Below are 13001 nucleotides of genomic sequence, written 5' to 3' on the forward strand. Positions count from 1 at the left end.
CTCCGTTTAAATGCCAGTTGGTTGACCAGATGAACCTTCCTGTAAAAGCATACAAAATCTGTGCTTCCTGCGGACCGTCGTTCGTCGTCCCTTTTGACCGATTCAGAGCAGCCGACTCGGTACGAAACACGCAGTGGCAAATCCAAACCCCTCCACTCAAATCTTCTTTCCTTTTTTCCTTCATTAAATAATTAAATAAATAAATAACAAGCTCCATAAATCCAACGCCAGCACCTGAAATCTTCACTCACACTAAAGAGAAGGTCCTCGTTTTTTAATTATTACTATTCTTTTAATTCTTTTATTTTTGAGGAAAAAAATAGAGGGTTAAATTCGATAAGAAAGGGAGGAGGTGACGGTTGGTGTGGCAATCGGAAGCGGATTCTCCCCGGCCGCCGCTCTGTCTGTTTTCCATTTTGATCAGTAACGCGGGATTTCCGTCGGAGCGCCGCCGCCGTTTTGGTTTATACTTCATATAGCGCCTGCTGATTGACACGCTGCAGCCGCCGTTGGCAGGTAGGTCATGGAGAAGAAGATGCTGATCGCCATGAGCTCCCCGAAGGCTAGGCCGCTCGGCGGCCGCCCGTGGAGATGGGTCAAGACCCTCTTCTTCCTCGCCTCCATGCTCGTTTCCCTCCTCCTTGACTGCGCGCCTCCGCCTCTCCTCGTCGTCGTCCTCGACTTGCTCTTCCCCGCCGCGCTCATCTCCGCCGCCGCGGCTGACTCTTCCCTCTCCGCCGCCGCTATGTCCCACCAGCTCCGGAGCTTCCGCTTCCGCTCCTCGCTGGTCGACCTCCCCCTCGTCTCCGCGCTCCGATCCGTCTTGATCCTATGTAAGTCCCAACGGAGGAATTAATTGGATTGATTGCTGAAAAAGGAAAACAAAAAAAAAAACAGGGGAATTTTCCCGTTAGTTAATCGTTCGTCGGGGTGTTTACTTTTGATCGCCGGGATTTTCAGGTGCTTTTCTAGCGTGCGGCGGGAGCCGGGGGGCGTACCTCGGCGTCGCCTCCGTCTGCGGCTCCGCCTCCGTCGTCTACGTCCTGCTCAAGGTCTCCGGCATGGCAGCGGCGGAGGCGGCGGACAGTTCGCTTCGAGGAGGGGAGCCGCGGCGGGTCCTCTCGGTGGCCGCCGGCGACAACGTGACGGCGGCTGTGGAGGCGCTGTTCCTGGCCTCGGTGGCGATGGCCGTCGCGCACATCGTGGTGGCGTACAGGACCAGCTGCCGGGAGCGGCGCAAGATGCTCGTCTACCGGATCGACGTCGAAGCGGTAACGTTAACGATCGCCTGCTCTCGAATTAATTAAATCTTCAATTTATTGCTTCGTTTGCGTTTCATTAAACTGTTCGATCATCATCGAATGGAACCAATTCTGGAATCGATTGAACTGGAAAAAGAACAAATCCTCCAGTTTCTAAATTATAGTGAATTATCAACATCGCCCTCAAGATTCAACAGCTTGTAAAACTGGATTCCTCTAACTCGACTGTTCATATCGTTGCCTTCCAGTCAAACAAGTTGAATGATAGGAAATAGGAATGGACTAAAACCGCAATTCATTGACTATTGAACATGACTTTGTTCTCTAGAGACATTTAGCTCAATTTGCATGTGGAATAGTCTACAAATGGCGATGCATTTGCAGTCTTTCAAGGTTAAGTGCATCGACTAATTCACAACATTTTTGCAACATTTTGCAGGTAAAAGTAAAAGGAGGACTGATCAGAGGAGACATCAAACTATGAAGCGGTTGACTCACAATGGAATATTATTATTATTATTATTATTATTATTATTATTATACTGTTTTATGTTGCTAGCTGAAGGCTTGGCTTTCACAAAGTGAGCAATTTTGTTGAGGGATAAAAAAGAAAACAAAATAATCATTTTTTGAGGATCGTTTTACTTTGTATATATATAGCTATGTAATTATGCTTGTTTGGAAGCAGTGTGCAAGCTACGCTGCTCTTCAACATGTAATCAATGTATATATCTTCCCATTTATTCCATTATTATTATTATTATTATTATAGTTTTAACATGCCAATTTGTACAGCGGATAGTTCATTGATCGGTTGGAATCGAGTTTACAGTAGATTCGGATATATATCCGTTTCAAGGAAGGCCTGGCCCAACCTAATCAGATTGGATCGTATTTGGGTGGCATGTCAATTGGGGACCCAACTCAAAACTGTTAAGACATATTTGAGCTAAAGGAGGATAAATAGTTCATTTCGCTTCTTTGAATGTGATTGACAGTTGAATTTACTTGGTATTCATGTTCTTGAGATGACTAATTTAAGGATCCACTACTCACACACTCATTTTCAGAAACAATCTGAAAGTGATGAAATCTTGTACAAAATCAAGCATGAGAATACAATAAGAAGAGTAAAAGCAAATACAAAGAAAATCGAAGATGATTTTACAACAATAAAATCTTGCTTAGGTTGCTATTTTGTTGATGGAAATGCCTCTTCATCGATTGAGAGTGCAACAATACTTCGTTTCAAACTTCTTAAGAATTGACTGTTTCAAAACATCATGAACCCCCATTTTCTAGGATTTCTCTTAGGATAGAGAAAGTTTCTTAATCGATTGGTCTTACCCCTAATCGATTGTCACATCATATCAACCGTCCAAAACCTACAAAATGACTCTTTTTCGTTCGTCCAATCGATTGGTGAATCATACTAATTGATTAATTGAATCAATTTAAAAACTTTCTATTCTTCGTAAAAACACTTCAATCGATTACCTCAATCGATTTGTCTAAACCCATTGGATTGACCAATCCATTTTGATACTCACTGTGCTCTTGCGAAAACACTTCAATCGATTGGCCTAAACCAATCGATTACGCTTCTCACTATGTTCTCACGAAAAACCTCCCAATTAATTAGTATAATCGATTGACTTTGGTCTAATCGATTAAGTTAATCAATTGTCCAACATTAAACTCTGAACCTGAATTTAGGATTCTTTTGCCTAATCCTAAAATCATCAATGACTTGATGAGACTTCCCATTACTTAGAATATGGTCAACCTTGACTTGTAAAGACTTATTTACTAAGTGTCTGGTTCTCCTTGACCCATTTAGACTTTCCTTTGCCAACTTCTTGTTGATTTTCAAATCATCAAGTGTTTGATCAACCTTTGACCCACTTAGACTTTGCCCCTTGCCAACCTTCCCGTTAGACTTTCGATCACTAAGTGTTCGGTCACACTTTGATCCACTTGGACTTTTTTTTACCAACTTTTCTGTTGGACTTTCTTTTACTTAACCTCTAGTTAGAACTAGTCACTCGGTAGACTTTTTATTTGTCTAACCTCCAGTGAGGATTTTTCTTTGCCTAACTTTTAGTTTGGACTTTCCATTACCTAACCTCCAGTTAGGATCTCCTTTGCCTAGTTCCCAACTAGGTTTTCCACACGGACTAGTCTCGTTTGGACTTTCTGTTGTCTAAAATCTCTAGTTAGAACTTCTCAGTCAAGTATTTAGTCAACTATTGACCTTCTTGATTTCTCTCTCACATATTATCAAATATCGAAACTCAAACTCGAGTGAATCTGAGCTTAATTAACTTGATCAATTTTAACCTGAGGAGGATTACACCAACAAATATGTGTCTCTCTTGGTTGGTGGAGCACTATGAAAAAGCATAAATCCCCACATGCATAACTGAGTTGATACTCTAACAGTAACATTGTCACGCTATGAAAAAACATAGGGCATATAAGTAATATTTATAAAGATGTTTATTTATGAAGTACGATTCTATCCATCAACTAAACATGCAAGAAATATAATAATGAATTAACAGTAGCATTTTATTATCCATTGACCAGGATGATTGTGCACATTAATCATAATTTTCATGTAATACTTGATGGATGAATATCTAATCTGATGTTTAAATAAAATGATGAAAGAGTTGATAATTTGCTACCTAATTAGAGACTTAGAATATTATAAAATTAACTATACTTTGGGTCATAATGAAAATCCTAATTTAAACAGCTACAACCTTTGTATAGTCACCGTTTTTTTATGATTTCTTTACATAAATAAGATAATAGTGAGATGATATATTCAGTGAAGACAACTAAGACAATTAATGCTTTACTTGTATTACTTAGCTAATATATATATCTTGTGTTTTAAAGGTGGGATGATAGTATTATATTGGTTGCTAAAATGCTCGATAGCCTTTGGAAAATCACGTTTGTTAGATTTCCTAGCTATCCCATTGTACTCGAGAGGCAACACATTAGCAAAACAACATATCGAGAGATGTTTTGGACCATTAGACATTGTATTAATCGAATTATTTCATAAATATTTTACGTAAGACATTTGACTAAGATGGGTAGAGTTAACCATACAATGATATATCTAATCCACTATCATTGTATGGTTAACTCCACCCTCCTACATCAAGTGCTTTCATTCTCTTGAGGACCACTTCTTCACTTCCCCTAGGGTTCAACGTCAAAAATAGCTCACCCTAAAAGTATAGTAAATGAATATATTCTTTAATTAGATTGTCTGCTTGTCGTAATTCAATCCTTTTATTCCTCACATGTACCTTGTACCATCATTCTGATTGATGTGATTAGGTTAGTTAGAATACCTTTAAACTTCTATTGATTCAATAACTATTTATTGTTCTTGGTGTTACAAATCTAAGCCTACTTTATTATATATTGAATTGAATAGAATAGTCATTCAATTTTTTTTTCTCTAATTACAATCTACCTTTTTTAAACATACTTGTTTTCACCAAATCTTATAGTGCAATACTCTTAATGAATTGCACCAACGGACCTTGTTTAGGAGAGCCTTAAAAGGAAAAACTATTTTGATTTTTTTTATTATGATTTAGTCTCTTGCATTAACTAATTCATGTAGAAAATAAATGTTCTTATAATAATGAAATTCAAACATTTCAAACAATAAAACAAAACAATAATATTAATTAAACTCCATTAATACTTATTTATTGTTTTAAAAAACAATTCATTCTTTTTTATTTATATTTTAAATAACCTATATAATAACTTTTTTACACATTTATTTATATTTAATCTAAACTTCCTCATAATCATATATATATATTTTTTCCAAATTAAACATAATTAAACAGCAAGAATTCCCTGATTTTTTTCCCTGCCCATGAAAATTTGAGATGCACGTACGTGGAGCGAGTCATCTTCTTCTTCCACCGAGGAGGTCGCATAGATTAATACCACAATTCGCCCGCACAATGATATACGACGACATGATCAAGGTTGAATTAATTAAAGGAGTAACTCGTGCATGGGGCTCGATCGTGTGTGCGTGTGTAGGCGACAAACAAAGATCGACGATGGATCTGCTCCTCGCTCCATTAAACTATGCGTACCTCCGTTTGACTTTTTGTACTTGATCGATGCGATTTACCCGGCCAAGTCCCGCAGCAGCTGATGGGCTCCCATCAGGTTCCTATACACCGTCGTCGCATTCTGCGCCTCGTCCTCCATCATCGAGGAGAACTGGTGGCTCCCGGCCGCCTGGCGCTCCCCCATCTGCGCCTCCCTCGCGAGCAGCTGCGTCGCCGGCGGCGAGAACGACAGGCTCACGCCCGGCCTCCCGGTTCCCCCGCCGCCGTCGTGCTGCTGCAGGCCGAGAGTGAGGGACACGCCGCCGGCGTGCGGCATTCCCGGCCCGGCGCCGCCTCCGTACGAGGCGAAGTCGATGTCGATGACGCCGAAGCTCTCGCTAGGGTTTTGGTAGCCCTTGCTGCTGCCGGCGCCGTCGTGGCCGCTGATGACCCAGGAGAGGGAGTCCGGGTCGGGAAGCTGCAGCTGTCCTGCTCCCGGCTTCTGCTCCTCGTCCATCTCCAGCTGCAGGGGGTTGTAAAGCAGACCCCGGCCAGCGGCGTGGTTGTTGTCATTGTTATCGTCGGCGGCGTCGTCCAGTTGCGCCGACGTTTGCATCTCGCTGTCCTTCGTTTCTTCCATGTACATCTCCTCCACCATCGGCTTCCATAGCCGTACCCGAGCGTTTATAAACCAATTCGATACCTGCTCATTGCACACAATTAAGTTGATCATAATCAAGAATTAAATATAATATAATCTCTGCATTAAAATTGTACACCGGTTACTAAAAGACAGACATGAACAGACATTCTGGTTATAGAGATCAACGCCGAGAAAGCGAAAGGTAGAGAGTTAGAATAATTGTACCTGACTCCTGGAGAGTCCAGTTTGCCGAGCTAATATGTGTTTATCAACGTCGCTAGGATACCTGTAAAAGCAACATTTATTAATTAATTAATTATAAACACTGATTAATCGAGTAGTCGCTTAATTCTCTTGTGAGAAAAAAAAAGGGGCATCATTGTGAGTCCATCGGCTGCAGGCCTAGCTCACTGCGATCCAAAATTAGAAACCTATTGGAAGAGATCGATGCTGACATTAATTTTCGCATCACTCTGGCTGGCTCATGTGTTGTGCGTGATGTATGCATGCATGTCGAACACTAGCTAGCTAGGTTAAGTATTAATTGTGTGACAGGAGGAGGAGGAGGAAGATGGGTTATGATGTGTAATTATTACGGGTGGAGGAAGTGCTCGAAGAGCCATGCACGAAGGATGGAGACGGAGCGCTCGGGGAGGCCCCTCTGCGGCCGCCAGGGGTGGCTCTCCATCATGCCGGCGTGGTGGAACGCCCGCTGCTGGCGCAGGCACTGGTCGATCCTCTTCAGCCTCGGCGTCTCGCCGCGGGTCGTCCCCGGCGCGACCGCGTCGTCCTTCTCCCCCATCGCCCGCCGCATCGCCTGCACCTGCTCCGCGATCCCGTCCCGCAGGCACCGGAAGTGCCTCGACATCACCTTCGACGCCAGCGCGGAGTAGACCGTCGCCGCCCCCTCGCCGGCCACCCCCTCGAACGACGCCACCACGGCCCGCATCTGCTCGCGATATCTTCTGTACCGGTTGTCCACCTGGAAGACGTGCAATTAATTAAGATCAAATTTTTATCCGATCCAGAGTAATTAATTAATTAATTAGCTAGTACGTATAATGCGAGACAGGATAACCAAAGAAGAGAGATATGGTGGGAACCGTATTTATGGCAGAGGGATGGAGGACCTGCAGACCTAGATACCTAAGGGAAAGGAATAGAGGTTTCCTAAAGTAAATGGAACTCCCAGAAATATCAACCTGCTGCTGTGAAGAGGCAGCACTGTACTAATGGTAGTTGCGCAGTACTGCTGGGAACTCACTCACTCACTCTGCATAATTGAACCCATCGAGATTCATGATCATCAACTCTTCTATCTACTATCGATCGATGGATGGATTTGAGGCCGATAGGAATCAGGATTCCCCTCGTTAATTTTACACTCCCTCTTCCACTGCTACTGCTACTAATATCGATCGTGCGTGGTCTTTCAATTCTCTCAGGCCTACCATGACCAATTAATATGTGTTTGCTATGATGTGGGCCGGCGATGGACAGCGATTTGGACGTGGAGTAAATCGGAATTGAAGATGATTAAGGAAAAATTAAAAAAAAATAATAAATTAGAATTGATCGGGATCATCACCTCTTCTAGCATGGCCAGGAGCTTGGCCTTCCGGGCTTGAAGCTCATGGACGTTCAAGGTGTAAAGGGTGGAGTGGTTGGCGGGAGTGGAGGAGCTAGAGGGACCTCCTCCCTCCCACTGCTGCTTGTTTTTGCTAGCTGCCTTGAGCTTGGAAGATCCGCTACTGACGCCGGCGGCGGCGGCGATTTCGAGATTACAGAACTCGTTGAGTAGCTCCCGAGCTGGAATCAAGAACTTGGAGTTCTTCAGCAGCTGGGGCGGCTGGTGGTGGTGGTGGTGGTGATCTCTTGAATTGGTTAGAGCGTGGTTTAAGGACAGGGACAAGCCGCTGGTGTTGGCGAGGGCCATGGGTGGCGGCTCGCACTGCGGTGCCGCCGGAAATAGAAACCTCGCGGCGGAGTGGTCGACGTCGACGAGCATCCGATTCTGCGGCGCCGGCGGCCACGGGCACATCAGATGCTCGCTCATCGGCGGTGCGGCGGCGGCGGAGGAGCTGGCGGCGGCGGCGACCGGGGGAAAGAAGGTTCGCCCCACGACGTCCATCCCCGCAGCCGCTTGCTGCAGGCCGTACAGCTCCTGGCTCGACTGAAAGCCCTGCATCGCGCCGGCGCCGGAGGAGAAATCGGTGTAACCCAAGGTCGCGTGATGCCCCGACTGATCATAAGCCATCGAGAATTAAATCCTGCACGCAGCGAAAATTCCAAATTCGTGAAAAAAAAAAGTTCAACCGAAGCAGGCGATCAAGGAGCTAGCTCGCCGAAGAATGACGAGGCCGGAAGAAGCGAGTCAAGATTAACCTTTTCCAGTGAATTTAAATATGAGAATCAAGCAGTAGCTCTTTCCACAGACCAAAGAAAGAAAACCCTTTCTCTCCCCATCAAATCTTTCTCCCTCTTCCGTAAACTAATCTATGAAAGCCAGAGGAATAAAGAAAGAAAGATTATAAAAGAAAAGCAGGTGGGAAAGATAACATCAATAGCAAAGGTCTCTCCTTTCTCCTATATCTCTTCGTAAAAACGCCCTCAACAGCCGCCTCATGGCCATGCACCATCCATGCTTCTTTCTTTAATTTCTCTTCTCTTCTCCTCCTCCTCCTCCTCTACTTATCGCTACAATCTTTTTGTTGAGTGGCTTATCTGGGATTGGTACGAATCCCAACACCTTTCTTTCTTTCTCCCCTGCAGAGTCCCACAGCCGGGCCACAACTTTTCAGATGAACTCTACTCCCGCTCCGCCTCTTCTCTCATCAGAATCAAAACTGGCGGTTTGATTGGGCTACAGGATCCCTCTCTGCGTGCAGCATGCTGCTGTTCTGCCTCTGCCACCTCTTTCTCCCTACCACTCTACTTCTCCAAAGCAAACACGCAGCAGGGATAGAGAGTCAGAGAGTGAGAGAAAGAGAGAGAATTGATTAATGAATGAATTGAGAAGAGAGGAAGAGGAGGAGCAGTAATAGGAGAGTGGAATCGATGCGAGTGGAAAAATATTCCAGAAACAGGGGCTGTGCGCCGAACCAAAGCGGGGGGATGTGGTCCTCCCCTTCCAACTAATTCCCATTAAAAAGCCAATGGAGAAAGAGGGGGACCAGCCCAACCCTGGGACCGCATCTTCCTCATATGCTATGCCATTCTCATTTCTTCCTCTTCCTTTCTTTTCCTTTTCCTTTTCCTTTTCCTTTCCTTTCCCCCCTTTCCTTCCTTCTCATCTCATCTCATCTCATCTCATCTCATCCACACTCTCTTTTCCCCTTGGTTAATTACTGGTGGTCCACTCCCACCTCGTACCCTATTTTTCCATCTCGTAGAACTTGTCTTCTACCTCCGCCATTACCTCCCCTTTCATCCACGCTCATTAAATTAAACACGCCTTAGCTTCTTCTTCTTCTTCTCGACGTCATCTTCCTTCTTCGGCTTGTTTCCCCGGGCCGGGATTAGAATAAGTTATACAATCAAATCCAGCTGCCTCTTGTTAACTCACCATGCTTGTCTTTTGCCGGTGTAACTTAATGGGAGAAAGGTATTTAAGTATTTTGCATGCTTCAAAAATATATTTATAGCTTGGTCTTGTGTATGATTAACGTCAAACCAAAGGAATTAAGCATGGTAAAATTAAACAGATGCAAGGCCAAGGTAGTTAGTTTGGTAGGGTTGACCTGAGCTGAATTAAAAGTTAAGATAGATGTCTGAGTCTTATGAAACAGGAGGCAAGTTTATATATATGTATATATATATAGGTCTTGAGATCAGTGATCATAATAATTGAGAGATCATGAATGAAATACACAAGGAGAAAGACAGTTTTGACTCGAGACGTGTAGTCATTAGTTGCCTCATCATAACAGGGTTGATTCTCTTTCGGATTAAACAGGCCTCAGTTTATCAGTATTTATATCTATCTGGTGGACAAAGAGGGGAAATTAAGGATGGAAACGTACGAGTGGTTGAGTAGAGAGGGGATTAGTAAGACAAGGCAGCAGCGGATGGTTCCTAATTGAATGATGAAGGGGTAATTAATGTATGGCTAACAGTGGTCGAGTGGAAGGATTAGCGTTTTATTAGGAGGAGCTTAATGTCAGGTGGATGCAGTGTCAGTGCTGGGAGGGGGACGCGGAGGTGGGGGCCACAAGGACTGATCAGAAATTAGATTGGTTGAGGGAGAGCTATCGATTCCCGTCCTATGCATGTTAGCTTGATGTGATCATCTAACCTTACGCTTTGTTTATTTGTTTGTGATGATTAAAGAAATAAAAAGAAGGAAAGAAAGAAAAAAGAAGAAGAAGAAGAAGAAGAAGAGGAAGAAGAATCGGAGGAGGTAGGGGCTTTTGTATATTAACTTTCTTTTTGAAGGATCACTGTTATACAAACAGAGTCAACGCTGGTCATCTCTGCAGTATATATAGCTTTCTTCAATATCCGTTCACTTTTGATGAAGTTGTTCTTTAAGAAATGGCTACAAGCAAATTATCGTTAGCATGTTTACTTAGAGAGGAATGAAACCGGAGCAGAAGGGAAGGAATTGATGGGCGGCTATAAAACAGCAAGTTATCTTATCTACTTCGATAAGAAGAAGAAAGGACAAAAAGAAAGAGAGAAAAGGGGTGCAATTTCTCTGCCTTTTGTTGAAGTCCATGCCAATGGTCTGGGCCCAGATCCGGGTCTGCTTGAGCTTCCAGTTGAATCGATCATGCCAACTCGATAAGCGATCGATCGACGAACCTAGATTTAGCCTGAACCTGAGCTTAATTGATGGCACCTAAACCCAATATGAATTGCACAAAAATGTTGATGAGTTATGATGTGAAGTTTGTGAACAAGATCAGGTAAATATATATGATACGGTGCATAATGGTAGAGCCCGATAAGATTAGGTAGTCATAAGTCAAGGGGGCTTGACAGTCAGAAGTCAAGGGGACATGACAGTCAGAAGTTAAGAGGATGAGGCAGTCAACAGATATGGAAGGAGGAGGCAGGACTGTGTGATGACGTCAGCAACATGATTCCCAATCGGGTTCTCATAGATTGGAACTCCAGATCCGAGACACCTTAGTCTAAGACCTGGTAAGCAGTTGGTAGATACTTGATATGGATCTAATTGATCGAGCTCTCATGGCCTGGTTATACCTAGGCCTAGTGCTCTCAATAAGCTAAACACGATCAGCTAACTCTCGGTCGGCTCTTGGACGATCTCTCCATAGCTCCCAGCCTCTCCACGGTTTAGGCCAGGTGGTATACCCGACTGATCATCTCGAGCTGCCCTATTCATACTTGGTCGGGACAAAAGGCACTACATGACAACAAGGTCAGGGGAATCGTAACCGTCTGTCAGAGAATAACTGTTGCGTATCAGGGAATATTACAATGGTCTGCGATCATCTGCGGATGGAACCTTCCTTCAGCCTATAGGTGGATGCCACGTGTCCTCCATCACCTAACAGGACCTGACACCCGATATTTTCTGACATCGGCCAGCCTTCAGAGGTACACACTGTCATATAAAAAGGGAGGTTCTCTCCTTTGCACAGGTACGTTCTCTCGCACATTCGCATTTGTCTTCTACTTTCTTTCTCCTTCACACACTGTTCTTCTGGGGGAAAAGTACCTGACTTGAGCGTCGAATGACCTGCTCTGGGGACTTTTTCTCTGGTTTCTGGCCTCTAACACCCGTGTGCTTGTCTGAGTGTGCGCAGAGCTCAGGTACCGTCGGCTCAGTCATCGTCGTCCGTCAATACCATGTGGGGTCCATTTTTGGAAGCGCATACGAGAAAAATATCTCAATTGTACCTCCGTTAACACCAACAACAATTCATCCGACCTTCATTTGACTCAGATTCTGAACAAAATTAATATACTTTTCATTCTTGAATTTTTGACATGCCTAACGCAACTCATGAGCCAGGTTGGGCACGCAGACTCGTTGATAGTCCTTCACCCATGTCTACATCTAGACTTATGGACGATATATAGATGATGCTATATATAAGGCAACTATGGCACTTATTATGGAGACCTTTATTGGCACCAAATGTGTTTGCCTAATTTTTGGCAGAAGCTAAAGTAAGAGAGAAAGAAAATAACTCGCTTTTTAATTTTACTCGTTAACATTAGCTAGAGATATAGATGATTTGTTAATTAGTTAGATAAACCATTGTGATTATTAGAAGATTAATTCAATGTCAAATATATCAAACCTCGATCACTGGAATTAATTGACTTTCTTGCATCTATAATTCAATTCATAACAATATTGTACTGTGAATTATGACATCAGTCAGATATTTGACACTCCGTGCTAACTAGGCCCAAAGCACAGCCACGAGTTTGTGTGGCCATCATTTTGCCATCTTTTAGACTGTGCTGTGATTTTCATAGCAATAATTTAGATTAATTTTAAGCATTTTGTATAAATTATAAATAATCATTGAGATCAGGCTGCCATGGAGATGACTAACACACTGTAGAAGCATTTAATATTGTTACATACGAGGGTTGCAGGGAGGACTAATACTACTATTGCTCAGTGACATTAACATCGAGATAATCATGTTGTTCTACACAGAATCCAACATTTTTGACATTTTATTTTCTGTTTTAATGGAGGAATTTAGAAAACTGCCTGCACCTCCAAGTAAATAGAGTTACTTACCATGCTGCTTGTGTCAATACTCAATAAGAAGCTAGATTGTTTCTTTGTGTCAATAAGAAATGGAACTCAGCTCACTATGTAATCTCTCTTATTGATATCAATGTAAGACAATTTAGAAACATATAATAAAGATTCAGGATTTGTCTTGATAGCTTTAATATATATATGCACAAAGGCAGATTTTATTGTGTCGTTTTTTTTAAAAGAAAAACTTAATTATATATACTTCTCTGCCTTAGTTTTTTTTGGGTTGGCGAAAGTTT

General features: G+C 43.1%; 2 protein-coding genes across 2 annotated transcripts; one reads left to right on the plus strand and one right to left on the minus strand.

Annotated features, from left to right (window-relative positions):
- The first annotated feature begins 226 nt into the window (after nucleotides 1-226).
- Nucleotides 227-2025, plus strand: LOC122037334. The gene is made up of 3 exons (XM_042596768.1): nucleotides 227-833; nucleotides 961-1271; nucleotides 1702-2025. The coding sequence occupies exons 1-3, from the start codon at nucleotides 524-526 to the stop codon at nucleotides 1744-1746; spliced, it is 666 nt and encodes a 221-aa protein (XP_042452702.1). The 5' UTR covers nucleotides 227-523; the 3' UTR covers nucleotides 1747-2025.
- A 3245-nt stretch (nucleotides 2026-5270) lies between these two features.
- On the minus strand, nucleotides 5271-9160 carry LOC122037337 (homeobox protein BEL1 homolog). Its single transcript, XM_042596773.1, has 5 exons — nucleotides 8394-9160; nucleotides 7597-8278; nucleotides 6605-6990; nucleotides 6234-6294; nucleotides 5271-6068 (listed from the first exon to the last, which is right to left on the minus strand). Exons 2-5 carry the CDS (start codon nucleotides 8263-8265, stop codon nucleotides 5442-5444), a joined length of 1743 nt encoding a protein of 580 aa, XP_042452707.1. The 5' UTR covers nucleotides 8266-8278; nucleotides 8394-9160; the 3' UTR covers nucleotides 5271-5441.
- Nucleotides 9161-13001: the final 3841 nt, after the last annotated feature.

Source organism: Zingiber officinale, unplaced genomic scaffold (genome assembly GCF_018446385.1).
Source record: "Zingiber officinale cultivar Zhangliang unplaced genomic scaffold, Zo_v1.1 ctg26, whole genome shotgun sequence".
In the NCBI taxonomy this organism is placed as follows: Eukaryota; Viridiplantae; Streptophyta; class Magnoliopsida; order Zingiberales; family Zingiberaceae; genus Zingiber; species Zingiber officinale.

Bases quoted from the DNA above. Each gene is read 5' to 3' on its own strand.
- LOC122037334 (XM_042596768.1), top strand. From the start codon at position 524: ATGGAGAAGAAGATGCTGATCGCCATGAGCTCCCCGAAGGCTAGGCCG. The intron at 834-960 runs GTAAGTCCCAAC...CGGGATTTTCAG, and splicing joins CCGATCCGTCTTGATCCTAT to GTGCTTTTCTAGCGTGCGGC. The intron at 1,272-1,701 runs GTAACGTTAACG...AACATTTTGCAG, and splicing joins ACCGGATCGACGTCGAAGCG to GTAAAAGTAAAAGGAGGACT.
- LOC122037337 (XM_042596773.1), bottom strand. From the start codon at position 8,265: ATGGCTTATGATCAGTCGGGGCATCACGCGACCTTGGGTTACACCGAT. The intron at 6,295-6,604 runs GTAATAATTACA...TTGCTTTTACAG, and splicing joins TTCGAGCACTTCCTCCACCC to GTATCCTAGCGACGTTGATA. The intron at 6,069-6,233 runs GTACAATTATTC...TGCAATGAGCAG, and splicing joins CTGGACTCTCCAGGAGTCAG to GTATCGAATTGGTTTATAAA.